This window comes from Mesoplodon bidens (genome assembly GCF_964165515.1).
Source record: "Mesoplodon bidens genome assembly, chromosome: 1".
Taxonomy (NCBI): domain Eukaryota; kingdom Metazoa; phylum Chordata; class Mammalia; order Artiodactyla; family Ziphiidae; genus Mesoplodon; species Mesoplodon bidens.
The window spans coordinates 51,453,784-51,481,117 of NC_138176.1; the positions used below are offsets into that span (position 1 = coordinate 51,453,784).

Consider the following 27,334-nt stretch of genomic DNA (forward strand, 5'->3'; position numbering starts at 1 on the left):
TTTCTTCAATGCATTTGATTCATTCTTCTCTCTACAGATAAGTTTCTGATTGCTTAGGTATTTGAATCCCACCACCCTGACTAGGAGCAAACCCACTGTGTCTAATGGCCTGAACATTCCAGTCACCGGTGGCCCGAAAGCAAACTCCTAGGCAAAACAATCCAACTGGCCCCACTTGAATTAGAGGTCCATCTTCAGTCTACTCAACTATGGCCAGGAAAAGCAAGGTCGTTATTGTAAAGACTTTTTAAAGCTCACCCATAGCCAGGTCTCCTCTACTTCCAGGGACATGGAAGAACTACACTTCTTTACCCCCTTGCAGTTAGGTAAGGCCAAATGACTAGTTCCTACTACTAAAGTTACATACATAATTGCTGGTTACAAGATCTTCCAATGTTCTCCTTCCTTCCATAGCAACCGAGAAAGCCATGTGTTCCAGAGGAACAGCTACAAGATGGTAGAGCCTCTGACAGGCTTTCTCTCAACTGCTTACTTGACCCAAGCTGAATATGGAATGAGAAATGAACTTTTCACTCTGTCAAGCCACTGAAATTTGAGAATTTTTTTCCTTAATGTGGCATAATTTAGCCTATTCTGATTAATACTGTCCTATTAACCAATACCTCCGAAAGCTGCAAGGAGGTCAAATTCTCTTTATATTCTCTATTTATAATAAAATTGACATCACCAGTACAAATGAAATTTATGGGACAGAGTCTTTCTTTTCTATAGTCTCCAAATTTTTCTAAAAATAGCATATATATTTTTTCACAATCAGAGAAAAATACTTTAAAGAGCTAATAAAAGTTTCAATGGAATTAGCACTTTGGAACTAGAAACTTAGCCATTATCTCGTCTAGTCCTGATCACTTCCATTCTACAGAACAGAGAACTGAGACCTAAAGCATGTCCTGAATGAGACTATCCAATAGTCAATACTGGACTAAGGATAACCACTCAGGCCTCTGGATTGTTTAAGTCAGTTAAGATAACACATTTTAAGATTTATTCTCTTATCTTTTAAAAATGTACTTTCTACAATTTTCCATGGGTCTTTTCCCCCGCTTTATTCTAATTTTTACATATCTCACCACATTCGCAACCTAAATAAGGTTAGGTCCCCTACTAACCACTCTCCTAGTACTCTACACTTTTCTTTCCTAGCACCAATACTGCACTGTCATGACATAACTGGGTGGGTTTGTCGTTTTTTGTTGGTTTTTTTTTGCAGCACGCGGGCCTCTCACCGCTGTGGCCTCTCCCATTGCGGAGCACAGGCTCTGGACGCACAGGCCCAGCGGCCATGGCTCGTGGGTCCAGCCGCTCCGCAGCATGTGGGACCCTCCCAGACCGGGGCACTAACCCATGTCCCCTGCATCGGCAGGCAGACTCTCAACCACTGCGCCACCAGGGAAGCCCGGTTTGTGTTTTTTTAATCTGGTCTCCCCCACTAGAGCATAAGCTCTATGAGAGCAGAACTCAGGGCTATTTTTATTCACTATTGTATAATCAAGTCTGAACAGTCTCTAGTCTGTAACAGGTGCTCATTACATACTTATCAAGTTGAATTATACTTTCCAAGTCTTAAAGACTTAGAAATAATTACCAACACTAAACTGATCATCTCAGAATTCTTGTCTCTGCTTCCTCAAAAAGACTGTTTCTTTCTCCTTAGAAAAGTTAAGGGCTCTATGCAAGTGCCAAGAAAATAGGAGGTTTTCATAAAGGGTACTTAAGCCTCCTAGAAATCAAGTAAATTAGGAATCAAGCTTTGCAAGGGAGATGGAGTTCAAATGTACTAATAGGAAAACAAAGTACACCTATTTTGGTCAATCACACCTTTCCTCCTGTCTTATTAAAAAGGGAATTCGATGTAAAACATGAAACTAAAATTCCCCCACAATCCATCCAATCAAACTTGAGAAAGGGGCTTCCCTGGTGGCGCAGTGGTTGAGAATCTGCCTGCCAATGCAGGGGACACGGGTTCGAGCCCTGGTCTGGGAGGATCCCACATGCCGCGGAGCAGCTGGCCCCGTGAGCCACAATTACTGAGCCTGCGCGTCTGGAGCCTGTGCTCCGCAACGGGAGAGGCTGCGATGGTGAAAGGCCCGCGCGCCGCGATGAGGAGTGGCCCCCACTTGCCGCAGCTGGAGAGAGCCCTCGTACAGAAACGAAGACGCAACATAGCCATAAATAAATAAAAAAAAAAAAAAAAAAAAAACTTGAGAAAGAGGAAATCCCAATCATTTTAATTTCTTGGGACACTTAAATCATTTATTTTTAGGCTTTCTACTTTTCTAACATATATTTTTAAAGCTATAACATTTCCTCTAAGTATAGAATTAACTGTATCCCAAATTTTGATATGACATGTATTTTCATTATTCTTGAATCCCAAATAATTCCTAATTCTTTTGTAACTTATTTGATCCATGTGTGGTTATTTAGAAGTGCACTGTTTAATTTCAAAGATTTTCTCATTATCTTTTGTTATTGGTTTCTAACTTAATTCCATTATCGTCAGAGGACATTGTGAATGATTTCAATCCTTTGATATTTGTTGAGGCTTGCTTTAATGACCCAGCTAATGGGTCACACTCTATCCTTATTGGGTGGGATGTTCACTATATATTGTGTTTTTTGGTTGCATCACCTGACCTTCCGTATCTTTACTAATGTTCTGTCTGCCAGTTTGATCAGCAGTCAGTGTGGTCATGGTCCCTGACCTAAAATTTTAGGTAACGTACACAGTGCTTACAATGGGTCAGATAGAGTTCTAAGATATAAAATGTATTTATATTATATATATGTGTTATATATACATGACATATATATATATATCATGTATATATAAACTTACAACCACTCCATGAGGTAGGAGCCATTATTCCCATTTTACAGATGAGGAAACAGACACAGAGATGTTACTCAATTTACCAAAACTGCTGATGGCCCAGCTAGGAAGAAGCTGAGCTGGGATTTAAACCCAACCAGAGTCCATGCTCTTAACTACTATATATTTATAACACATGATCCTAGGATAAAATGTTTTCCCTCAAGTAGAAAAAATTTTTACTGAAACAGTACCCCCCCCAAATGGTTAAGAACTATTTTTTGATTATAAATGCTTAAGATGTGAATTTTAAAAGGATACAAATATTGCATCCTCAGTATCAGGGCAAACTACACAAAAAATATGAGTAGAAAAAGAAGACCGAAAATAATTATACTGAATGTCAACAATGGTTGTTACAAGACGCTGGGGATGTGTTTCCTTTTTGTTCTACTTTTCCATGTTTTCTGAGTCCTGAATATGTATCATCCCTATAGTAAGTAAAAACTAAAGAGCATTCTATAACCACTGACTTAACTGACAGTGTTCTGCCTTAATTTTCAAGAGGTAAAAAATGTTAGCAAGACAATGAATCACCAGAGATAATGGATACTAAAAAGTGCTTTGTAAACTATAAAGCTATTCAAATGTTAGTAATTTAAGCATCCTAAAACCAAATAAAAGCTTTTTTATGTCTTTCCCTTTTTAAATTTCAACTGTTTTATTCATTTTTTATTTTTTTAGTTTTTCTAGTTTTTGGCTGCACCACGCTGGTATGTAGGATCTTAGCTCCCTGACCAGGGATCGAACCCACACCTCCTGCACTGGAAGGCAGTCTTAACCACTGGACTACCAGGGAAGTCCCTCAACTGTTTTTAAATGCCTGATTATTTTAAAACTTAAATGTTTTGTCTAAACAAATTCATAAGAGCTGATTTTTGAAGGGCAGAACATTAAAGTACCACACATCCCTGAATACTAACAAAAATGAAAGCAACCAACAAATTTACAACAGATTACACTCTTTTACTATCACTGAAAATCCCCTGATCTGTAATCTAATAAAATGTTGATTCAGTGCTGAAGATTTAAATAGGAAACCCACATTTAACCCCCAAAGTGATCTGTTACTTTGGAAAAGAATTTTTATAACTCCTTAAGAAAAGGGAATAATTCGTTTAAAGATGACTTGAAACACACTGTAACATTAAAACTGTCCATATCATAAATAGTTGTAAGAATATCAGCTCAGTCTATTTAGGATATGCTTCTCTTTCAAAGTTTCTTCTGCTATTTCTGCGACAGAACCTATGAACAAAGAACGCACAGCTGCCTCGCAGATGTATAATTTCAGTGTTTAGATTCCATTCTTTCTAGCTTCATTCTGCAAGAGATTTTGGATTTTCTATTTCCATATGGTTTTTGACCTTCCTCAGTTTAGGTTCCACCTCCCCACATCTTACTCTATTTTAGTCCATTATCATAGAAAAACACTTCAAATTTGAAACATCTTAATTTTTTTAAAGCTTAAAATTTGCACAGCTGAAAAGAGGAGAATATACACGAAAAAAAGATGAACAGATAACTAGAACAAGACAGCCAAATTTCCAAAACTTTCTATTTCTATTTAGATAACCCCCCACCCCATCCCCTTAATTCTAAGTTTCTTATATTTCAGGTTCAGACATACAAGTTTTGTATGCACAGAATTTCAGCTTTACTCACCTAATTTCATCAAATTCTTAAGTTATGGCAGAAACATTAAGCAGTCAGATTTTTTTTCAACTGACACTGTGTATACCAAAATGTTTACAGATGTCACCTTTGAGTAGCACGAATATGACAGATTTTTACTTTCTTCTCGGGGCTTTTCTGTGTTTTAAATTTGTTCAGTGAGCACCACTTCTGTAATAAGGAGGCAAAAAAGGCTTTTGTTTTGTTTTAAAGAGAAACCTGCGAGGAAAAGGATTCTTTTTAAATGTCTACATGCCATAACCACTTATGTTTTAAAATTTTTTATGGAACAACATAAGCAATTTACTAATATTCCAGAGGACAGTCTCAGCATCATTAACAGGTAAAAATCAGGTTTCATTTCTCAACCTATTTTACTCCCAAAACTGCCCCCTAGATGAGCTTATTCACTTTCATTTTCAATTGATGTGGCAGTATTTTTAAATTTTTTTCTTCCTGTTCTCTCACAGGATAGATTTTAAATGTATTCTAAGAAACAATACAAATAACATAATTATGTTTTACAAATATCTACCCAATTTCAACTACTTTAAGAGTAAAAGCCATGGTAAAACTGTGAAAAAGGCTTGTCTGTGTGATCATCATCAACAATTAAACTTATATATGTCTCAGAAATGAGATATACAACACTAATTTTATTTATTTATTTATTGCTGCGTTGGGTCTTCCTTGCTGCGCACAGGCTTTCTCTAGTTGCGGCGAGTGGCAGCTACTCTTTGTTGCGGTGCTCAGTCTTCTCATCGCCGTGGCTTCTCTTGCTGTGGAGCACGGGCTCTAGGCGCACGGGCTTCAGCAGTTGCGGTGCGCAGGCTCAGTAGTTGTGGCTCGCAGGCTCTAGAGCGCAGGCTCAGTAGCTGTGGCACATGGGCTTAGTTGCTCTGCAGCATGTGGGATCTTCCTGGACCAGGGCTCGAACCCGTGTCCCCTGCATTGGCAGGCGGATCCTTAACCACTGCAACACCAGGGAAGTCCCAGAACACTCATTTTTAAAAATACTTATGAGAAGGGTTCTGGATGTTTAAAAACTGTATTCCACTGACCTTTTAATATCTTTTTTTCTACAATGCACAGGAAACATTAGGAAAGTCAAAGAATGCCAGTCAAAAAGTTACCCATGAAAAGTTTCTAACAAATCTTAAATATTAAAAAGAGGGGCTTCCCTGGTGGCACAGTGGTTAAGAATCCACCTGTCAATGCAGGGGACAAGGCATATTACTGAAATGTAGACAATAAAAGTTATCTGTTATCAAGTGACCATATTTTGTTGATTTGGTGTATATTTAAGATACTTCTGGATACTGCTGAAATATTTTTATTTCATGACATTTTTAAATGATTTTTTGAAAAATATGTAAGTTTAACAACCTCACCAAAATTTAACAGCCTTTACTTTAACATTTCCCATCAGGAGCTCCTTTCAGCTAGAAATCTAAAATATTCTTAGTTAAATAAAAATTTAAGACATTCAAGATCTTATATTCCTAAAATATATTACAAAATTTTTAATTTCGAATAAGAAAACTACCTAAAAATTTCAATATACACAAAACAGTATGACAACCACGCAAGTCTCCTCCAGATTTAACTTCAAAATTGAGAGCCTGTAACATTGCAGATAATTTACCTAAAGGCTATGCTCAAAAGAGGAGATAAGAAAGCTGAGCATGGAAGAATACCACTGGTCATACGCTATTCCCTTCATTACCTGAAATGACTGCCAGGACAGGAAGAGTGACTTTTCAGCCAAAAGTCAGAAATCCAGTGCTGTCATCAGGACCAAAAGCATTGTAAGACCTGCAATTTCAGTGACTAACTGCTCTACATTAAAGTCATGGAATTTTCTTTCTTTTTTTCTTTAAGCATAAAATAACCTTAAAGTTTATCAAGTCCTTTCACTTTTTAAGATAAGGAAACAGAGATCAGATAGAGTTAATGTAGTATCCAAGACTGCACAGTTAGCTTAGTGGTAGTACCAGTACTAGATGTTAGTTTATAAAAAATTAGAAGCCAATACTTAAGTGTTCTGCTGCTTCTTTAAAATTTTTCATATTTCCCAAATTATCCACAGTAGGTGTACTGCTTTTATAATTTTTTAAATTTATTTGTTTATTTATTTTTGGCTGTGTTGGGTCTTCGTTATTGTGCGCAGGCCTTCTCTAGTTGCGGCGAGTGGGGGCTACTCTTCGTTGTGGTGCGCAGGCTTCTCATTGTGGTGGCTTCTCTTGTTGTGGAGCACGGGCTCTAGGCACGCAGGCTTCAGTAGTTGTGGCGCACGGGCTCGGTAGTTGTGGCTCATGGGCTCTAGAGCACAGGCTCAGTAGTTGTGGTGCATGGGCTTAGTTGCTCCGCGGCATGTGGGATCTTCCTGGACCAGGGCTCAAACGTGTCTTCCCTGCATTGGCAGGCGGATTCTTAACCACAGTGCCACCAGCGAAGTCTTGCTTTTATAATTTTTTTTTTTTTTTTTTTGTGGTACGTGGGCCTCCCACTGCCACGGCCTCTCCCGTTGCGGAGCACAGGCTCCGGACGCGCAGGTTCAGCAGCCATGGCTCATGGGCCCAGCCGCTCCGCGGCATGCGGGATCTTCCCGGCCCGGGGCACGAACCTGTGTCCCCTGCATCGGCAGGCGGACTCTCAACCACTGCGCCACCAGGGAAGCCCTATAATTTTTAAAAGAGCAAACAATGTTTGCTTTAAAAACTACTGAATACTTCCGGGAGCCCTCTCCCCCTCCTTTCTGGTCCAAGGTCTCACTCTATAGGCCACTTTCTCAGGAAGGCTTTCCAAAGCACCTGCACCCTAAACAGACCAGGTTCCCTTATTACACACTATTATAAGCTCCCTGTACTTCCGTTTTGTATATCTTAATATAACTATAACTAGATAATTATTTGTGAAATTATTTAATGTCTATCTTCTCTACCTAGGTCTTAAATTGCTGTTTCTCAGGGCTGTTCTAGGCTCTCTGCTGTTATATACCAGGAGTTCCTGAAATGAGGTCCATAACATAACCATGAAATTATACGCTTGTTACATTTGTGTATTTTTCTTCAGATATTCAAAAAATGACCTTTAAAAGGGTTAAGAACCAAAAGTAGTAGATTTATGTTGTGTACCTACCCAGAGCCATCCTTTCTTTGGGGAAACAACCACTTGCCCATCGCACATGGTTCCAAGAAGGCTATTAGTCCCTGACTGCTCCAGTGGGCATATAAGCCAGTTCTGGCCAATGATGGTACCCCAGACTCCATGTAGACCCGAAAACAATCTCTCCATGAGACAGAATACATGCACCTGGAAAAGAAGTGCTTTTTCCCTCTCTTGAATCCATAGCAATAAGGCCCATTATAAGCCTAGAGTTACCAGTGGTCCTCTCTGCCAGATGAGGCCAAAAAAGAGGTAAGCAGAGAAGAGAGACCCCCGATTACATCATCTGAACACTTAGATCCAGCCATACCTACTTCCAGTCTTTTCAAAAACGTGAGGGGCGGGGTAGGAGGGGAGCCTTTTTCCCCTTTAAGCTGTGAGTTAGGTTTGTCACTTGCAAGCATAAGTCACCTGAGAGAGCCACCCAATTCCCACTGTTGAAATATACAACTTATATGGTAATCACTCCCAAATGTCTACCTCCAGCCCAAATCGCTGTCAAACTCCAGACCAATATATGCAAGCAACTGCCAAGTAGAACTCTCGACCTGGTGTTTCAGAGGATCAAAACTAAACTGTTTTCCTCCAGAAGCCAGCTCTCCCTCCACTTTTTTCATCTCAGCCAACAACACACATCTACCCTACCAGGTTTCCGATCTAGAAACCTGTGAGTCATTCTTGACAATCCCACTCCTCCTCTCTCCCCCAGCTAATTACCAAGTCCTGTCCATTCTACACCATAATTACCTGCCACTATCCTAGTCTGAGCCAGGATGGAACAGCTTTCCTACAAGTTTCAGTGTCTTCAGTCTTTTCTTCAAACTGATTCTCCGCTACGTAACTAATCTCACAAAACTGCAAATTTGACTATTTTATCCCCGCACTTGACATACCACTATCCTCCTTAAGTGAACACCCAATTATATACAGACAGAGCAACAACCAAGCTCCACAGTTTCAGATGTTATTAGTGGTATAAAAAATGTATACAGTAAGAAAAGGTTCATCAGAAACATAAAAGTATAGAAGAGTAACAATGTCCATAATATCAGGGTAGCTCAAATTCACCAGTTTTTAATAAAAGATACTCAAGAATATCTTTCCTTATCTAGTTCGTGCCTATTCATTAGTTCTATATTTAACTGCCCTTATGAACTTGGTTTAGGGACCCCCGCCGAGTCCACAAGATGGATTCCACTAATCATCTGATCTCCTTAAGACCCTACGCTAGTGCTTTCTTCAAAAAACATTACTGCGGATCTTTGAGCATGTCATTTTGTTTCTATCTATCTATCTATCTATCTATCTATTTATTTATTTATTTATGGCTGTGTTGGGTCTTCGTTTCTGTGCACGGGCTTTCTCTAGTTGCGGTGAGCAGGGGCCACTCTTCATCGTGGTGCGCAGGCCTCTCACTGTCGCGGCCTCTCTTGTTGCGGAGCACAGGCTCCAGACGCACAGGCTCAGTAGTTGTGGCTCACGGGCTTTGTTGCTCTGTGGCACGTGGGATCTTCCCAGACCAGGGCTCGAACCCATGTCCCCTGCATTGGCAGGCAGACTCTCAACCACTGTGCCACCAGGGAAGCCCCTATCAATATTTTTTTAGAACTGATAGCCTTTAAAATATTGGCTATACAGCACTATTTACAACAGCCAAGACATGGAAACAACCTAAATACCAATCTACAGATGAATGGATCAGAAGATGTGGTACATATATACAATGGAATGTTACTCAGCCATAAAATCGAACGAAATAATGCCACTTGCAGCAACATGGACAGACCTAGAAATTGTCATACTAAGTGAAGTAAATAAGACACAGAAAGATAAATATCAAAGATATTTGATATATCAAATATCATATCATTTATATGTGGAATCTAAAGTATGACACAAATGAACTTATCTACAAAACAGAAACAGACTCACAGATATAGAGAACAGACTTCTTGTTGCCAAGGGGAGGGCGATGAGGGAGGGAAGTACTGGGAGTTTGGGATTAGCAGATGCAAACTATTATATATAGGATGGATAAACAACAAGGTCCTAGTGTATAGCACAGGGAACTATATTCAATATCCTGAATCAACTTTGCTATCCAGCAGAAATTAATACAACATTGTAAATCAACTACACTTCAATAAAATTTATTAAAAGTTGGCTATAAGGACTTCCCTGGTGGCGCAGCAGTTAAGAATCTGCCTGCCAGCTGATTCACTTTGTTATAAAGCAGAAACTAACACACCATTGTAAAGCAATTATACTCCAATAAAGATGTTAAGAAAAAAAAAAAAAAGAATCCTGTCAATGCAGGGGACACAGGTTCAATCCCTGGTCCGGGAAGATCCCACGTGCTGCGGAGCAACTAAGCCCGTGTACCACAACTACTGAGCCTGCACTCTAGAGCCCGCGCACCACAACTACTGAAGCCTGCGTGCCTAGAGCCTGTGCTCCGCAACAAGAGAAGCCACCACAACGAGAAGCCCATGCGCAGCAATGAAGACCCGATGCAGCCAAAAATAAATAAATATATATATAAATTTATTTATTTATTTTAAAAAAGAGAAAATCCCTTTCTTCAGAAGGGGTTCCATCCAGAATTAGAAAATGGGGAAGACTTCAAAAAGAGATGGAATTTGAAATGGAGCTTGACGGAGGCAGGACTCATACATACGACAATTAACTATTTACGCAGTCCCAGTAGAGAGAGAGTTATAAGCAACAGCAGAAGAAGGGTGGAAAGAACTTGTGCAGGAAGCAAAAAGAGTGGAAGATAAGAATCTGGCAAATCTGAGGCAAATCCCAAGGAAACAATTTCATTTAATAGAAGACACTGGAAACTTCTGAGTGGGGAAGTGACAAGAATGGGATTCAAGATTAATTTATGCAGAAATGCGTAAGTTAACCTGGATAAAGGTGGAAGTAAAGGCAAGAAGATCATAACATTAGGCCAGGTGGGATGAGAACCTGATTCAGCTAGCAGGAAAAAAAAAAAAAAGATTGAAGAGGGAAAATTGTCAAATATACAAATATATACACAGGGCATAATACTGTATACAAGTATATCGAATCAAAGAAATTTAAAGAAAAAAGAATTATGTGAAAACCAAATAACATTAGATTTGAAAACTCAATAAATAAATTTCTGGAAAAAATACTAAACACTAAAATTCACACAAGAAATAGAAAATTTACACAGATCAGCAGCTATTAAATAAACTGAAATGGTACTCAAATTCCTCTCCAGGAAAAAATATATATATTATAAGCCTGAATGCTCTTACAGGTGAGTTCTGCCAAACTCTCAAGTAAAAGATAATCCCAGGGGCTTCCCTGGTGGCGCAGTGGTTGAGAGTCCACCTGCCGATGCAGGGGACACGTCCCGGTCCGGGAAGATCCTACATGCCGCAGAGCGGCTAGGCCCGCGAGCCATGGACGCTGAGCCTGCGCGTCCGGAGCCTGTGCTCTGCAACGGGAGAGGCCACAACAGTGAGAGGCCCGCGTAACGCCAGGAAAAAAAAAAAAAGATAATCCCAGTCTAAACTGTTCCTGAAAAGAGAAAAAAAAGAAGGAAAGTGGCCCAACTCATTTTGTAATCTATTATAACCTTGTTACCAACATGTATTAAGAACTGTACCAGAGTTGGCATGAACAGAGAGAAGAGTGACAATACCATGAAAGCAGAACCAATAGATGTTGGCTACAGACAACACGTGATGGGATGGGGAAAGGACTAGGTTTGGGATAACATCAACAAAAATAAGGAACACCAGGGAAACAAGTTTGGTAAGAAGGACGAGTTCACTTTGAACCTGAATAATCAGGTAGAGGTACGCATAAAACAATTTGAAAAACCAGAATTCAAGGGCAGAAGGGAAATAAAGAATAGAGATTTGAGAATTATTCAGACAGAAGGGTCTGAAACAATGTCAAAGGACCAGAGATATATGAAAAATGATCTGAAAAGTGAAACTTGGAGAACACTTACATTAATGAGGAAGAAGGAAGAACAGAAAGTGAAAAGGGGCAAAGAGTAACGAGGTCAGTATAATGTCACAGAAGCCCTGTTTTCATCTAGTTAATTCATACTCATCCTTCAGAACTGTCACAGGGTTCCAATGTAACATTTTTAAGAAGGCCTTCTGAGATTCCTCCAACATACACCAGCACCAGGTCAGGCCCCCATTTTAAGCTCTTATAAATACTCTGCATTTTATCTATACAATTATATTTAATTATAGACTTCATTCTTCAATATACGTCTCCCTCAGTAGACTTTAAGCTCCATGAAGGCAAGGCGCCATATCTGTTGTTGCCTCCTACTGACTCGTGTGTTACGTTAGAATACAGTAAGTATTCGTTGAATGAACTGGACAGGTGAATGATGGACAAGGAAAGGTATTTCAAGAACGATGGGTCGATGTTAAATGTTACAAAAAGCTCAAGCTGACTTAGAAAGGGGGCTTTAAAAGTGTTTATTAGGTTACAGGTGACCTTTGTGAAGGTGAAATCCAGATAATAAGGGGTTAAGAAGTGAATCGATCACCAGGAAGTAAAGGCAGGAAAAGTAAACTACTCTTGGCAATGTCTAGAGTTGGGATTATGAAGGTGTGAATTTTCATTTTACTTCATTTTGCTCTATTTTTCTTAACGAACATGTATCACTTTTATAAGGACATAATTTCTTTTTATTGTTAATATGATTTGAAAAGGAAAGGCAGCAACAAGACAGGTTTGGGGAGTAGCAGAATCAAGGGAAGGTTTCTGTAAACTGAAGAAATATTAAGCACATTCGTACTTGTAAGAACTCTAAGACAAAAGAGTAACTTATACTCCATTGAGTAGGAAAGAAGAGAAAAATGAAATAAGGTGTTAACCAGGAGGAAGGACAAAAAATATTCTTCCACTAAGATGGAAGGAAAGAAGATGATAAAAGGAATCCAGTAAATTCTGGAAGGAGCTCCCATTGGATGCCTCAATGTTTTCAGGAAAGGATGTGAAGTGAAGAAAGCAGAAAAAGTTTGAAATAAGTTCTATGGAGAATGTGCGGGCGGGCGCGCGGAGGCGGGGGGGGGGGCGGGGGGGTGCAAAACAGGAGTGGAACACTGATTCTGTTAAGAGGTCATTCTAAATTTCAACTGGCCTTTTGTAAACTGCAACCCATTTCTAGCTCAGGACTGCCCGTATTTTAGCTTTAATTTTAAATATTTAAATAAAATTCTAGTTAAGAAACTTTCTATTTCAACAACTGAAAAGTTATAAGCATTGATACATTCTACTTTAATTCAGACTTGAACTCCTCTTTTGAAATAAATACAATAAAGAAGTTGTTTTCAACTCAAGCAACAAATGAGCGATCATTTCAAGTATGAGTTTACTGAAAAGCGCTCCTAAACGTCAGTGTCTGCAGAGAAAGGCTTTTTGTAGTTGCTGTTGTTTAACTCTTCGCATGCCTCACTTTAACAGATCCTGAATAATAGAGAAAATCTTGGGTTCAAATCCCAGCTCATTTAGACAAGTTATACAACCTCTTTGCGTCTCGGTTTCCTCTTCTAAAAAATGAGGAATATACTAACCAGGATTATCATAGGGATTAAATGACGTAACACAGGTGAACGTGCCAAGTTCGTACTATGTACTCAGAACAGTTTGCTAACCGTCTGAAAGACAAAACCTGCAGCACTTTGACCAAATTAAAACATCCGAGAGCCTGAAAGAGCACAAGTCACAAAACGCCAGATCCTAGCACACAGCACATTATTTTTCTTCCCTGACGCAAGCTATTTTTTTTTTCTCGCCAAACCTTTCCACTAGGAGTCTGGAAAGAGAAAAAAAGGGTTACATTCAATCCAACAGAAAGTTTTCACAAACTGAAGTGCAGAATCACAACAGACATGGCAGCGGAGGCAGCGCAGGACAACAGGTGAACCTCCGAGAAACCTGGCACCTTCCCGCGGGCAAGTTTTGCGGGAGGGCTGGCAGTTCCTCCTGGCTCTACCGCCTCACGAAACAGACATTCGTTTTCTCTCTTTTTTTTTTTTTTTTTTTTTGCAGAAACGTAATGGACAAATCGCGAATATCACCCTCGCAGCTCCCGGGCGGGGAGGTGAGCGCCTTTCCCATTTAAGGATTCAAGAACCGTCCTTGGTGGCGGCTTTCGCCCACACCGCCTCCCCAAACTCGGCCTGAAACCCGGGGGTGGGGAACAAAGAGGGGCCCAGAGGCGGGGACGTCGCGGGGGGCGGCCAGGGGGCCCGGGTCTCCGGCAGGGCCAGGCCCGGGGCGGCAGGGCCCAGTCGGCCGCGGCCTGACACAGTCGGGGCAGCGGGGACCCTGCGGAGCGGCCAGGCCCGGCGGCCCCCAGCTCGGGCCTCCCTCGAGCTCCCGGATCCCCCCGAAACTTCGCCCCGAGCCCGCGCCAGCCTCCCTGCCGCGGCCGGCCTCTTCCGACGCGCACACGCACTCTCCGGACGAGCCAACTCACCCGAACCCTGGGGAACTCATCCTGCAGCCCTCGGCGCGGAGCGGGGTGGGCGCGGCGAGCCGCCGGGGCAAGGCGGGGGCCCGGCTCGGCCTCCGCCCTGGGCGTGCAGCGGCCCCAGCCCGGTCGCCCCTCGCGCGGCCGTACGATTCTCGTCTGGCGCGGACGGACGCGGCGCAGCCCGAACCTTCCTGCCCGCCCTCCTCCCTCCTCCTTTGCCGAGCGCCAGCAGGCGGATTCCAATCTCGGCAGCCTTCGCCGCCGCCGCCGCCGCCGCCGCCGCCGCCGACACTCGCCTAGGAGGGAGGAGTGCGGGGGGGCCGGCACGGGAGCGGGGTCTGGGGGGAGGGGCAGGCCTCCGCGAGACTGGTTGCAGCGCGCGCGCACTGGGAGGGCGCCCGCCCCGCCCGGCCGGGGACGCGAGAAGAGCCGAGCGCGCGACGGAAGTGCCCGAAGGGTCTGAGGTGCTCGGCGCCCCACTGCCGGGAAGGAAGGCTGGCAGCCGGCAAGGGGGCGCCGGGCTGCCGTAGGGGAGGAGGGGTTCTCCTCCGCGCGGCCCCGTCGGCCCCTCCTCACCGAGACGCCCCATTGCCGCTGTGGCGGGGCTGGCCAGTGTCCGGAAGCCGTGTCGAGCAGACGCAGTGCTCGCGCCGCACACGACTCAGCGCCGTGGAACGGCGCGGACATCGCAGCCCCTTGCTGCGCGCTGGCCGGGCCCCCCGGCACTGCCAGTGTTCCGGGGTTCCTTCGTGTGGACCCCTCCCCCCGACAAACTCTTAACTCAACAAAAACTCTGACACGTGAGGGCAGGTCAGCGCTTGCGGAATAAGCCTGATCGCTGAGAATTCACACGCCACGGCGGGGAACTGCCCGATCGTGGTAGTAGTGGTTGCGACAAAGAAAAGAATAATGTAGCCACAGTACAACCATTATTCACCCACAGCTCCCCGGCTTCTCTTTCTGGGCTCTTTGCCAGCATGCCGAGGCGCAGGTAGGGAGGTGGAGGTGGACAGGCTCCGAGTGAGCTGCAGGGGAAAGGAGCATTTCCGCGTCGGTCCTGGAGCTCCGAGGCCTGGCCCTCCCGCGGACCCTGTGATGGAGCCCGTGAATTCCAAAGGCATAAGATGAGGAGCGGCGTTAACCCAACAGAACTGAAGTCAGCGGACTATAAATATTGCTCCCTTCTCTACCTTTGGCTCACTCTAGGGACCTCGGATACACTCCAGAGTCTCATTCCCTCCATTTGGAAAACATAAATAATTGTCACTACCTCTTTTCTTCCATTTGTCCTCATTCTTTGGAAAATGTCGTTAAAAGTAGTCAATGTCCTGGATGTGAAGAAAGAGTCTAGGTCCCTTTTTAACAACCAAATGTGACCTTGATCTCTTTGGTAAGTCTTTCAACGAATGTATGGTGTTAAATTAAGTCTCTTTACAAAAGATACTCTTTTTTAAAGTTACCTTTATAAAATCACTTTTTAAACTGTGGGTAAAAAGAGGCAAGGAAAAGAATGTGCCAGGCCCTGATGTTTGTGTTTTACACACATTCTCCCTTGAGAGACGTTTAGATTCCAGGCCTTTAGATTCCATTTATATTCTTCTTTAAATGGCTAAATTCCCTTACATTCTTGTTTAACGGGTTTTTTTGTCCATCGTTTATTCTGTCCCCCTTTTATACATCCACCTTTGCCCTTAATTCCTCAGATACCTTCCGTAATTCCAAGTTATTTTTCAATTCTATTTATTCTTTAATTTTTTTCCTGAACTCTATACCTGTCTCAGGTTTGAGAGTTATGGATCTTGCTATGCAGGATGAATGTATGATACATGAGTTTCCCTGCATCTCCTAAAATTTGTCACTTTTTCAAGTTTTCTACATAGGACACTGCTTTGATATCAAGGGAAATGGTGGACCTTTTGCTCGAGGAGATTCAGACTGATTGACCAAAGAACTCATTGATGTAAGCTGAGCAATGTGTCATGGCAGATAAAACTATGACAAGTGTGTTAATATACCCTCTAGAGCCTAGTTCAATTTTCAGACATACGAATCAGTCTATAAAATAGACAACCTCAGGTTGGTAGTTTAGTACATCAAGTTTCCAAAATGTACAAATCTGTGTTGCCTAGGTTGTGTCATATGCCACTGTAGAAATAAGAGCAAAACTGAAGCATCAAATTTTAAGTCATGACATCTTTGCTTCTCTACAAAAGGATCTCCTTTTCAAGTTTTCGGAAATTTTACTAGACATCCTTTTGCTCTCCTTGGATAAGGCCCACCTTAGTGCCCAGGCTGAAATCCTTAGCTTTATCACAGCGGGCAACCTACCTACTGACAACTGAGCAGGGCATAGTGTTTTCTCTGGTTCCTGGCATGTGTATGCACGCTGGCCTGTTTCTCTGGTTTGCCTGCCCACTAAATGAACAAGAGCAGCCAGGAAGCCCAAGGAGACATCTGGACACGTATAGTCTGGCCCCCAAACTCAAAGGCAACACCTCAAGGTCCAAATTCAACATTCTCTAATGTGATGGTTTTCCTTTAAGTAGGTTAATAGAATGCTCTGGAAATGGGCCTTTTTTCTCTGCATAGTCTGTTTGAGGTACAGGTCTCAAGAGTGGTAGTTGCATGCCCAAATCACATAGCATTAGTTTGGAATGCAAAATCACCCCTCTCCTACAGTTCTCAGGACCTCAAGGACACTTTCCCTGATCACCTGTCTTAAATTAGCACCCCAACACAGCCAATTTTATTTTCTTTATACCACTTTTTACTATATGAATTTACCTTGTTCATTTAGTTATTTGTTTATGGTCTGAGTTTCTCTGACCCTCTAGAATGTAAACTCCATGAGAGCAAAGACCTTGTCAATCTTGTTCTCAACTGTTTCCTCAGAGCCTAGTTCCTCGCACATATCTAGTGCTCAAGGTTTGTTAAATGAATGAGTGAGATAAGGATAGAATTTCCCGGGCTTCCCTGGTGGCGCAGAGGATGAGAGTCCACCTGCCGATGCAGGGGACACGGGTTCGTGCCCCGGTCTGGGAAGATCCCACATGCCGCGGAGCGGCTAGGCCCGTGAGCCATGGCCGCTGAGCCTGAGTGTCCAGAGCCTGTGCTCCGCAAAGGGAGAGGCCACAACAGTGAGAGGCCCGCGTACAGCAAAAAAAAAAAAAAAAGAAAGGATAGAATTTCCTCTAAGCATTTCTGAACCTTGTCATCAAGACCCAGGTATTTATTTATTTATTTATTCATTTATTTATTTTCTATTTTCTTTTAGCCGTGCCACGTCGCTTGCAGGATCCTAGTTCCCTGACCAGGGATCAAACCCGGGTCCCCGGGTGGGGATGCATGGAGCCCTAACCATTGGACTGCCAGGGAATCCCAAGACCAAGTTTTAGAGGGTGGCTTGCACTATGTTGAAAAGGTGAGGATGAATCAGGGAAGCTATGGGTTGTACCATCTTCAGTGAAAAGGAGACATCTGCTTTCAGGGAAGGCATTAGTTCCATAGGTTCATCCAAGTTAATCCATCCAAAGTCATTTTCCTGCTGTAAAGACTTTATGAGGCAAAGGCAGCACTAAGTCATCGTGGGTATGGAGATAAATTAGAGTCCACTAAGGAGGGAATAGTGAAGGGATGCCCTTGGCAGAGTGATGCTTTAGGTTGGTTTCAAACCCAATATTAATGGACAAGAGTGCTGTGAAGAGTAGAGGAAACAGCTACATTTTTCAGCATGGACACTACTACATCATTTTATTGGTTAATAATACCCTGTCATGGTTTAGAAGGACCAAGCCAAAACAGAAATTGTGTTTGAGAAAAAAGATGGTTATATATAAATATAACTCAGTGCACAAGATAGAGAAAAGTTTAAAGATCTGAATTTGTTTTTTCTTTGTAATGGTATAATACTTGATTTCCCATTCTATTTTCACTTATAAATAACTGGCTCCTTTTCCCATTTCCATTTTCACTTCTCCTTGTTTCAAAGGACTTGTTTCCTGTGATTAAAAGATGGTTTAGTGAGGCTCTTGCTACAAAGTAGTCACCACTTGGTCCTGCCTAGTCCATGGTCTCTGAAGACCTCTCCCTGCTATCGGTACACCTTTTACCACAGAGCTCAATCCTCTCCTGGCCCTGTGACAGGAAGACTTCCCAGAGCTCCAGTCCCAAGCCCAGGACTCAGCCTCCTTCTGCTACCTACTTGGGGAGCCTTAACCTTGGCCCCCTTATAAGCACTGACTTATAGCCCTTTTCTTGCTCTTGAAGCCATGGCCTTTTAGCCTGTGTGGAACTTGATTTTCTCTGCCTGTTGTCTGGACTTTGCTCTCTGGAGTCTGCCCCAGCCCTACAACACAGATTCTTCTGTGCACTGATAGCAATGCTTGTTTGCCTTCAGCTTTTTTCCTAGATTCTCTGAGTCCGTATTATATCCATCTATCAGGCCTCCTTTCCCCCATTACCTCAAGATGGACATCCTGATGCCTGCTGCTCTCCTGGACTACCACCTGTTGTTTGCTTACTGCTTTCTGGCTATCAGGTACTGCCTAGAGGGCTGGAGTTCCTCCCACCCAACACCTGGAGCTGGGGCCTCCCTACCCCAGCTCCACTCAGCCCATGGTAAAACTGTCCTTCCCTGTCCTGTAGCAGTTCACCTCCCTGCCTTTCCTGAGAGCAGTGGGTTTATAACCTATTACACTTTATCTTTTAACCGGATATAAATAAAGACAGATAGAAAGTATATGTATGTATATATATATATATATATATATATATATATATGTATATATATATATATATATATATATATAGTTGGTTTTTGTTTTTGTCTGGTTAAAAAATGAAGTGTAATAAGTGCTTGTAATATGTATATATGTGTATGCGTATATATGTATATATATGTATATTTATATTACACGTATGTACATGTATAACCCATATCTGACTCTACTTACTACTCCTAAACACTGATTCTACTCAAGAATTCCTTTGGCACTAGTAGTCCAGAAATCCCAGCATCTGGAGCTGAGTATGATTACCTTGTGAATGACCAGTCAAAGAAAGACAAGGTGTCATGATAAAGATTCAAGCTGAGATAACTGGGGAGATAACAATCCTGGATCAGGAATGCTATGTCATTAACAGCCAACTGTATCAACTGTACACGCTGTACATGGTTATCCAAATGTATTCCTAGGTGTAGTGTGGTGCTACCAATGTGCATAGGCATACTAGTTTACCATCACATATGTTGGGGTACCTATCCTTGTGTGGGACACAAAATTCTAGGGGACAGAAACTGTCTTTTTCTCACTCCATTGTCTCCCTAGGATCTAGCACGCTGCCTGGCACACCAGTAGGTGTTCAATAAGTACTGAATGAATGAATGACTAAGTGTACTAGGCATTATAGTAGACTCCTGTCCCCTAAAAGCTTAAAATGTAGTAAAATAAGATGTGTACATAATTCCTTTATTTGATGTTTGTTTCTGAGTCAGGATTTATTGCCATTAAGATAGCTGCTAATTCATTTTGTTCTCTACTGATAGTTTGCCCTCACTCGTTTCTTCTATTTTTATCAACAAAGGCAGGGTTGGTTTTTTGGCTTTTGTTTTTAATATTTTTGAGGCTGAGTGTTAAAGCATTTACCTTGAGGGAATGAGAGTCTAAGAAATGCTGTAATGATAGCAAAGAACTATCACTGACTATCACTTTTTTTTTTCTCTTTTGGCCACACCATGAGGCTTCATACCAGGGATCAAACCTGGGACCACAGCAGTGAAAGCCCAGAATCCTAACCACTAGGCCACCAGGGAGCTCCCTATCACTGACTTTAAATTTACCAACTCTTCAACAAACAGTGCTTGAGTTCTGAAGTTCCATGTGCTCTTTAAAAAACAACTTCCTCAGTTCTCTCATGGGGAAACATAATCAAATATCCAATCAGTAATCAGTAGCTGTCAGTGTTTCTTTTAAAATATAGGTTTTACATTTGGTTTGCTACCCACCTTAAAATCTGTCTTCCTCGCTGTATACCTGAATTATACCAGCTATCCTAATTGGTCATTCCCTCTTTCAACTGATCTTGCTCAGTTTTTCCAGACTTCACTTAATGAAATGCCACTGTCATCGAAATCTGAGAACCACTGCTGTATGGCAGTGTTCTGTTAGACTAGTCACTCCACTTCCTGCAGAATGGGCCACATTCATTCTCCTTTTAATGCCATTCTCCTGCCTGCAATGCCCAGGTACCACCTCTTGCAGGAAGTCATCTCTGACGGCTCCATCCTAAACCCCTTAGGCTTTTCTCTCTATGGTCTATATCACTGATGTTTTTGCATAGTTTAGCTGTTCCTATGTCTTTCTCCCAAATATGATTTCATACCTTTATTCACTTACATATGAATAGGGGCTTTCTAGCCTCCCAGCCTGGGGAAGGACAGTGTAGAGGGTATCAAAATACACAAGGTATCAAAATAGCAGCCCCAGGCTGGAGCCTACCATTGTAATAGTCAAAATTCTTGCCTCTTAGTTTTCAAGGTCCAATTGGAGGTGGAGGGGTGGTCACATACTTCTCAATGCATCTGCTGTGCTGCTCTGTCCCTCAAGGTCAAAGAGGGTACTCCTGTTCCTCCTTCCTTTCTACCCTCCCCTGCCCCGATTGTTAGCACAGTTGCTGTAGTCACTGCACTGAGCATCTCGGGCGGCTACATTGCAAGACTCCAAGGGGTGCCATCCTGCTTTTTGTGAAAGATGCTCCCTGGAGTTGTGCGGTGCACAACTTGCACCTGGCCCCACTGAACACCATGAAAGAGGCACTCCAATTGCAGGCAGGGAGCCTAGTCCCTAGCTTGCTTAAAGAACCAGCTTTTAAAAATTATTATTAACATTATATATCTATATGTAACATTATATATTACATAGATATAGATATAACACTGCATTTTATTATATAACATTATATACCTTTCAGGGCATTTGGGGGAAATGAAAGTGGCAAGATGAATATTTTTTAGAATTAAGTCAATTAGAATCTCATATAAGATGTGTAATTAATCAAAATGTTCATTTATTTGATCAATGTAAATGCTCAATAACAAAACTTATTCTGTTGTTATACTTGCAATAATGCATCATGCTAATCAAATTTTATATATATACCAGATTTCATCAAAACTAAGATACCATTAATTATAAGCACTGTTATTTTATGTACAACTAGGAAAGAAAAGCACTGCCAATTAAACTATGTTACATCATTAATTGTAAAACATCCTAATTTCAGAGGTGATAAAATGTCAAAAAATGTGCATCTAAGAATTGATGAAATACAGTGTGTATTAATGCATCTAAAAGGCAAAACAACACCATGCAGTCCAGTAGTTTGAAACGTTAGGTTTCTGGGTTTTTTTTTTTTTTTTTTTTTTTTTTTTTTTTTTTTTTTCTTTTTGCGGTATGCGGGCCTCTCACTGTTGTGGCCTCTCCCGTTGCGGAGCACAGGCTCCGGACGCGCAGGCCCAGAGGCCATGGCTCACGGGCCCAGCCGCTCCGCGGCATATGGGATCCTCCCAGACCGGGGCACGAACCCGTATCCCCTGCATCGGCAGGCGGACTCTCAACCACTGCGCCACCAGGGAGGCCCGGTTTCTGGGTTTTTGACATGTAACTTATTTGTTTATTATGCATGATTCTCGAATAGCCACACTATGAATGTTAACCACAAGAGCAGAGACAGTACAGTTCAACTGCATATAGACACATAAATCAAAAGTGAATAAGGGCTTCCCTGGTGGCGCAGTGGTTGAGAGTCCGCCTGCCGATGCAGGGGACACGGGTTCGTGCCCCGGTCCGGGAAGATCACACATGCCGCGGTGCAGCTGGGCCTGTGAGCCATGGCCGCTGAGCCTGCGCGTCCGGAGCCTGTGCTCCACAACAGGAGAGGCCACAACAGTGAGAGGCCTGTGTACCGCAAAAAAAAAAAAAAAAAAGAGCCTTCCTGAAATTTTGGGGCCTCCCTGGTGGCGCAGTGGTTGAGAGTCCGCCTGCCGATGCAGGGGATACGGGTTCGTGCCCCGGTCTGGGAGGATCCCATATGCCGCGGAGCGGCTGGGCCCGTGAGCCATGGCCGCTGGGCCTGCGCATCCGGAGCCTGTGCTCCGCAACGGGAGAGGCCACAACAGTGAGAGGCCCGCATACCGCAAAAAAAAAAAAAAAAAAAAAAGTGAATAACTTATGATTCAGTCACATAAAGTTTAGAAGAAATACTAGCATCAAGTCACATGCTTGGATTACATTACAAATAAAAAATTAACTTTCGGACAGCTGTTTATACTGAAAACGTGCAATGACAAGAGGAATGGACATGTTTTTATCTTTGGAAAAAGTCAAACTAAACAATCAGAAAAATCTCAGCGGTGCAGTAGAATGACTTTACATTTATTCTGGAAGTTGAACAATAGTGCTTGCTGCTTATGGGGCCATCAGGAAAAGCCAGCTGTGGATTTCTTTCTAGTACAATTAATTGCTTCCGCTGTATATAAAATCGAAAGAATCGGGTGCTTTAGTGCGGAAAAAGGATATCCTGCTACACTGCTCCTATTTCCTCACAAAAGCTATTATTGAGCCTTTTGCCATTAATTCACAAGCATTGGATTATCCTGTGATGAAAGAGACCAAGTGGCTTTTCATTTTTATAGTCTCTTATCTCCTATTTATTTGGCACCTCTCTGGAGATACCAGCTCTTCTCCCAAGACTGGTTAATTGCTAGGATGTTAGAAGGTAGCTAATGACTGACTTCCTTTTCTGAGACTAATTGTGAGCCCATCTCTATACTTTTTCTTGGAGTGGCCTTTCTCACTGCCGAGAAAAATTCCGAGTTCTGTTATTACTTGGAATGACAGAGGCATTTTCAGTGCCAGCTTTCAATCCCTGCCCACCGTTTACTTTGAGACCAGCAAGTGACTCTTTTATAAATCCTCTGTATAGACCTGCACTGTCCGGTATGCAATAGCCACTTGCCATGTGTGGCTATGTAAATTCTGAATTAGTTAAAATGAAATTAAAATTTTAAATTCAGTTTCTCAGTCTCGGCTCACTAAGTGCTCAACAGCCACATGAGGTTAGTGGCTACCATATGCGAAGGGTGCAGAGATAGAACGTGTCCATTTTCACAGAAGGTTCTATTGGACAGTGTTGCTATAAACTGTGACCTGCTCTGTTCAGGCCTCCTGAACAGTATCTGAGCCCATCTCCTGAATTGATATTTCTTTGCTCACCATTCAAGACAAGTGGTAGAAAGGCTACTTTCAGGATCATCTGTACAGTTTGTTACTTGAGAAGTTTCTCTGAACATGTAGAGTACCAGAAATAGGGGGGTTGCTGTTCAACAGGTATAAGGTTACAGTTATGTAAGATGTGTTCTTACCACAATAAAATAAATAGATATATATGTATATTTCTTAACGGTAGAAAACTGACCAAAATGTTAATAGTGTTTGTGGCATCTCCAGGTAGTGGCACCATGATTACTTTTTTCTTCTTCCTATTTATATGTGTTTTGGGGGGGGTTTATTCAATAAGCACATATTCCTTTCTTAATTAGTAAAAATCACATTTAAGATACTTAAACCCATTCATTTTTTTTGTCACCAGTTTCAAACTAAGGTGGTTTTATCCAGCCCCTGCCTTTAAAGAGAAGAAGTAGTCATTTTGAGCAACTGTTTCTTTAAAAATTAAACTCAGCCAACAGCGTTTAGTTGCGAGATCTGTATTCCCTTCTATCCTAGCATGAAAAGCATCAGAGAACCTGCCCTAGAATCTTGCCAAATAGAATCACAGAACATCCCTCTGGAAGAGATGGTTCACGATCACTAGCAATTGTCTCACGATCACTAGCAATTGTCTCACCCAGGCATTTCTTGGGCATTTTGCCAGGATCCATGCATTTCTAGACTATAGTTCAGAGTCTCAGAATCAAGGCCCAACAGGTTAAGGAGGCTCATGGAGCTGAGGAGAGCTCTATTTTTACCACTGAAAAGAGAACCATAAAAAAGAAATCCTTGTTTCCTAAAAGTTCAGGCATGATCATACAGGTTTAATTAAGAACAGCAAGCTGTTTACAGCAAATTATAAACTGCATAAAGCAGACCTCAGTGAACACTCCCAAAGGATGTCCCACGAACCCTTACTTCTCCAAGTCCAGATTCAGCAGATCTGGCTTGGTGAGGTAGGGTGCCGCAATGCCAGCCAGAGGAGTATCCCAAAAGTCCCCTTCCAGAACTTTCCATGACCAAAGGAGAGGGTCAAGAGATCATGGAAAGCCTCTGTTTTTCTTCCCTTTTGTCCTTGAAACTTGAAGCCAATCCACAATTTCCTTGACTGCTACTGCACCCGCCAAGTAGAGAGACACTTCAGATACAAGCTAAGCAACGTTATATGGTGGGAAGAACACCAACTTTGGAGTCAGAATTCTGGCTGAACTTCCTAATTTTTGACCTTGGGCAGTTTGTCACCCTCTCTGAATCCCAGTTTCCTCATCTATAAAATGAGACTAAATAATACCAATCTAATGAGGCAGATGTGAGAATTAACTGAGTATTTGGAAAACAGTTGGCACAGAATCCACACTCAATTAATTTCACTTACCTTTCCTTTTCGTTCTAGGAAGTGATTGGTCCATTGGTGTTCTATTGAAGGGGAAGGAAAACAAACTGTAAAACTCTTAATGAGCCTTACTTCAAACACAGCCCAGTGCCGTTCAGTAATTAGTATATGAGTTCTGCTTCAGCTTGGGCTGGGCTCCAGTTCTTCGTTCCAGCCTTGGCTCAGGAATTTCCTTCTCTAGAAAGCCTTTGCTGCCCACTCCCAAGCTGATTAAGTGTCCCTCCCGAGTAGTCCCGTGGCCCCCCAAGCTTGTTTCTGTCCTATCATTTACCTTGCATTCTACTTCTCAAACAAGGGTACCCAGAATTGGGCATGGAGTGTGGAATGTTATAAGGCATCTTCTCCACAGCATCAATTTTATCTAATAATAAATAAAACAAAGGGCATATATATATATTTTTTTACATTAAAAACTTTTTTTAGTTGAAGTATAGTTGATTTGCAGTGTTACAGGTGTAGAGCAAAGTGATTCAGTTATATGTATTTATATTCTTTTTCAGATTCTTTTCCATTATAGGTTATTAGAAGATATTGAATATAGTTCCCTGTACTATACAGTAGGTCCTTGAAGAATTTTCTTAATAAGATGTTTTGGTTTTTTTAATAGAATTAGTTCATGAAAAAAGGAACACAGAACCCAGCTAAGCGATAACAAGGATGGCATCCTTTTGTCATTTTGGTTCTAAATCTCTCCAATCTAATGCCTAACTGTAGATGGAGCCCTCATGATCATTATTACTCAGATAACCTTTAAAATGTATTTTGGAGAGGTTTAAGTAGGATCAAACAGTGAAGTTCATAGTTTAAAAAATACACTGTTTTAAAAAGAAAGCAAATCTCAGAACAGTATATATAGTATGATTCCAATTAAGTAAACACAAAGTGTGTGTGCAGTTTGTGTGAGGGTATATACAAGAATAGGTCTGTGTTTCCCAGATTTCAGAAAACAACACTGTGCTGTATCCACACAGAACTAATGTTTCCCAGATTTTAGACACTGCATAACACCGTTTTTTTTTCTTGGCCATGCGTCGTGGCTTGTGGGATTTGAGGGATCTGCGGGATCTTAATTCCCCCACCAGGGATCAAACTTGGTCCCCCTGTAGTGGAAGCACAGAGTCCTAACCACTGGACTGCCAGGGAATTCCCTGCATACAAACTTTGCCCGTATTCATCCAGAACTGCTTGATGAACAGCTTTGACATTTTTTTCAAAAGTCTTATAGGAAAAATAAAATGTATTCTTCTCCCAAAAATGAAGTCCTTCACTTATAGTCGAATATTTATTTCATCTCTTTGCAACTGGCAGGCATTAGAAGGCATCATCTGGCCTGCCTTACCACAGGCTCCAAGGGCCTCCGTGCTCTCTCCCTCCTCTCCTGCTGCCCTCTCCTCACCTCTGCTCTCAAGCCCCATGCCTTCACTGTGCCCAAACTGTACCCTGAAAGCCTCCGCATTTCTCTTACCCTCCACTTCAAATTTTGGTGTGGTTGGTTTCTGCTCAACATTCAGACCTCAGCCCAAATGTCACCTCCTCATCAGGGTCTTCACTGACCACCCGACCAAAAGTAGCTTACTCCAGCCCCCAACACATCGCTCTGTTTTATGTTCCCATAGCACTCACTAACTTATAGTGTATTGAGTATATACTACTTGTTTATTCCTTGTCTCTTCCCTTTAGAGGGTAAGCTTTATGAAAGCAGGAACCTTGTCTGTATTGTCATCTTCCATCCCTACAACAAAGCCTAGCCATTTAGTGAGTGTTTGTGGAACGAAAAGTTATACTTCTGTAATATTATTCAATGCTAAAAAGAAATGAGCTATCAAGCCATGGAAAACTATGGAGAAGAATGAAATGTATATTGCTAAGTCAAAGAAGCTAATCTGAAAAGGCTACATACTGTAGGATCCCTACTATATGACATTTTGGAAAAGGAAAAACTATGGAGACAGTAAAAAGATCTGTGGTTGTCAGGGATTAAGGGGGAGGGAGAGATGAGTAAGTGGAGCACAGTGAATTCTTAAGCAACTTTATATGATATTATAATCGTGGATACATGCCATAATACATTGTTCAAATCCACAGAATGTGCAACACCAAGAGTGAACCCTAATATAAACTACTGACTCTGGGTGATAAGATGTGTCAATGTAGGTTCACTGATTATAACAAATGCACCACTCTGGTGGGGTATGTTAATAATGCGGAAAGCCATGCATGTGCGGGGACAGGGGGTATATGGGAAATCTGTTTACCTTCTGCTCAGTTTTGCTATGAACCTAAAACTGCTCTAAAAATAAAGTCTATTAAAAAAAAAGGAATATTGCCCAAGTTGTTGATGGTTTAACTAAGTGTAAGTGGAACGTTGAGAAAAATTATTTGACATTAGGATTGTCCTGGGAAAGTCAGAGCTCAGGAAAGCCTAAACCAAAATTTTAGGCAATGTTTCCCAAATT

General features: G+C 42.0%; 1 protein-coding gene across 2 annotated transcripts in view; it reads right to left on the reverse strand.

Moving 5' to 3' along the window:
* Positions 1-15,476, reverse strand: part of LOC308627459 (uncharacterized protein) — a 108,535-nt gene extending 93,059 nt beyond the window's left edge. For both annotated transcript variants that reach the window (XR_014017407.1, XM_081253642.1), the window contains exon 1: positions 14,223-15,476. Coding sequence is in view for 1 of the 2 variants with exons in the window: in XM_081253642.1 (XP_081109768.1) it covers positions 14,223-14,906 (684 nt within the window). In the remaining variant the exon portion in view is untranslated. The remainder of the gene's footprint in view (positions 1-14,222) is intronic.
* Between the last annotated feature and the right edge of the window lie 11,858 nt (positions 15,477-27,334).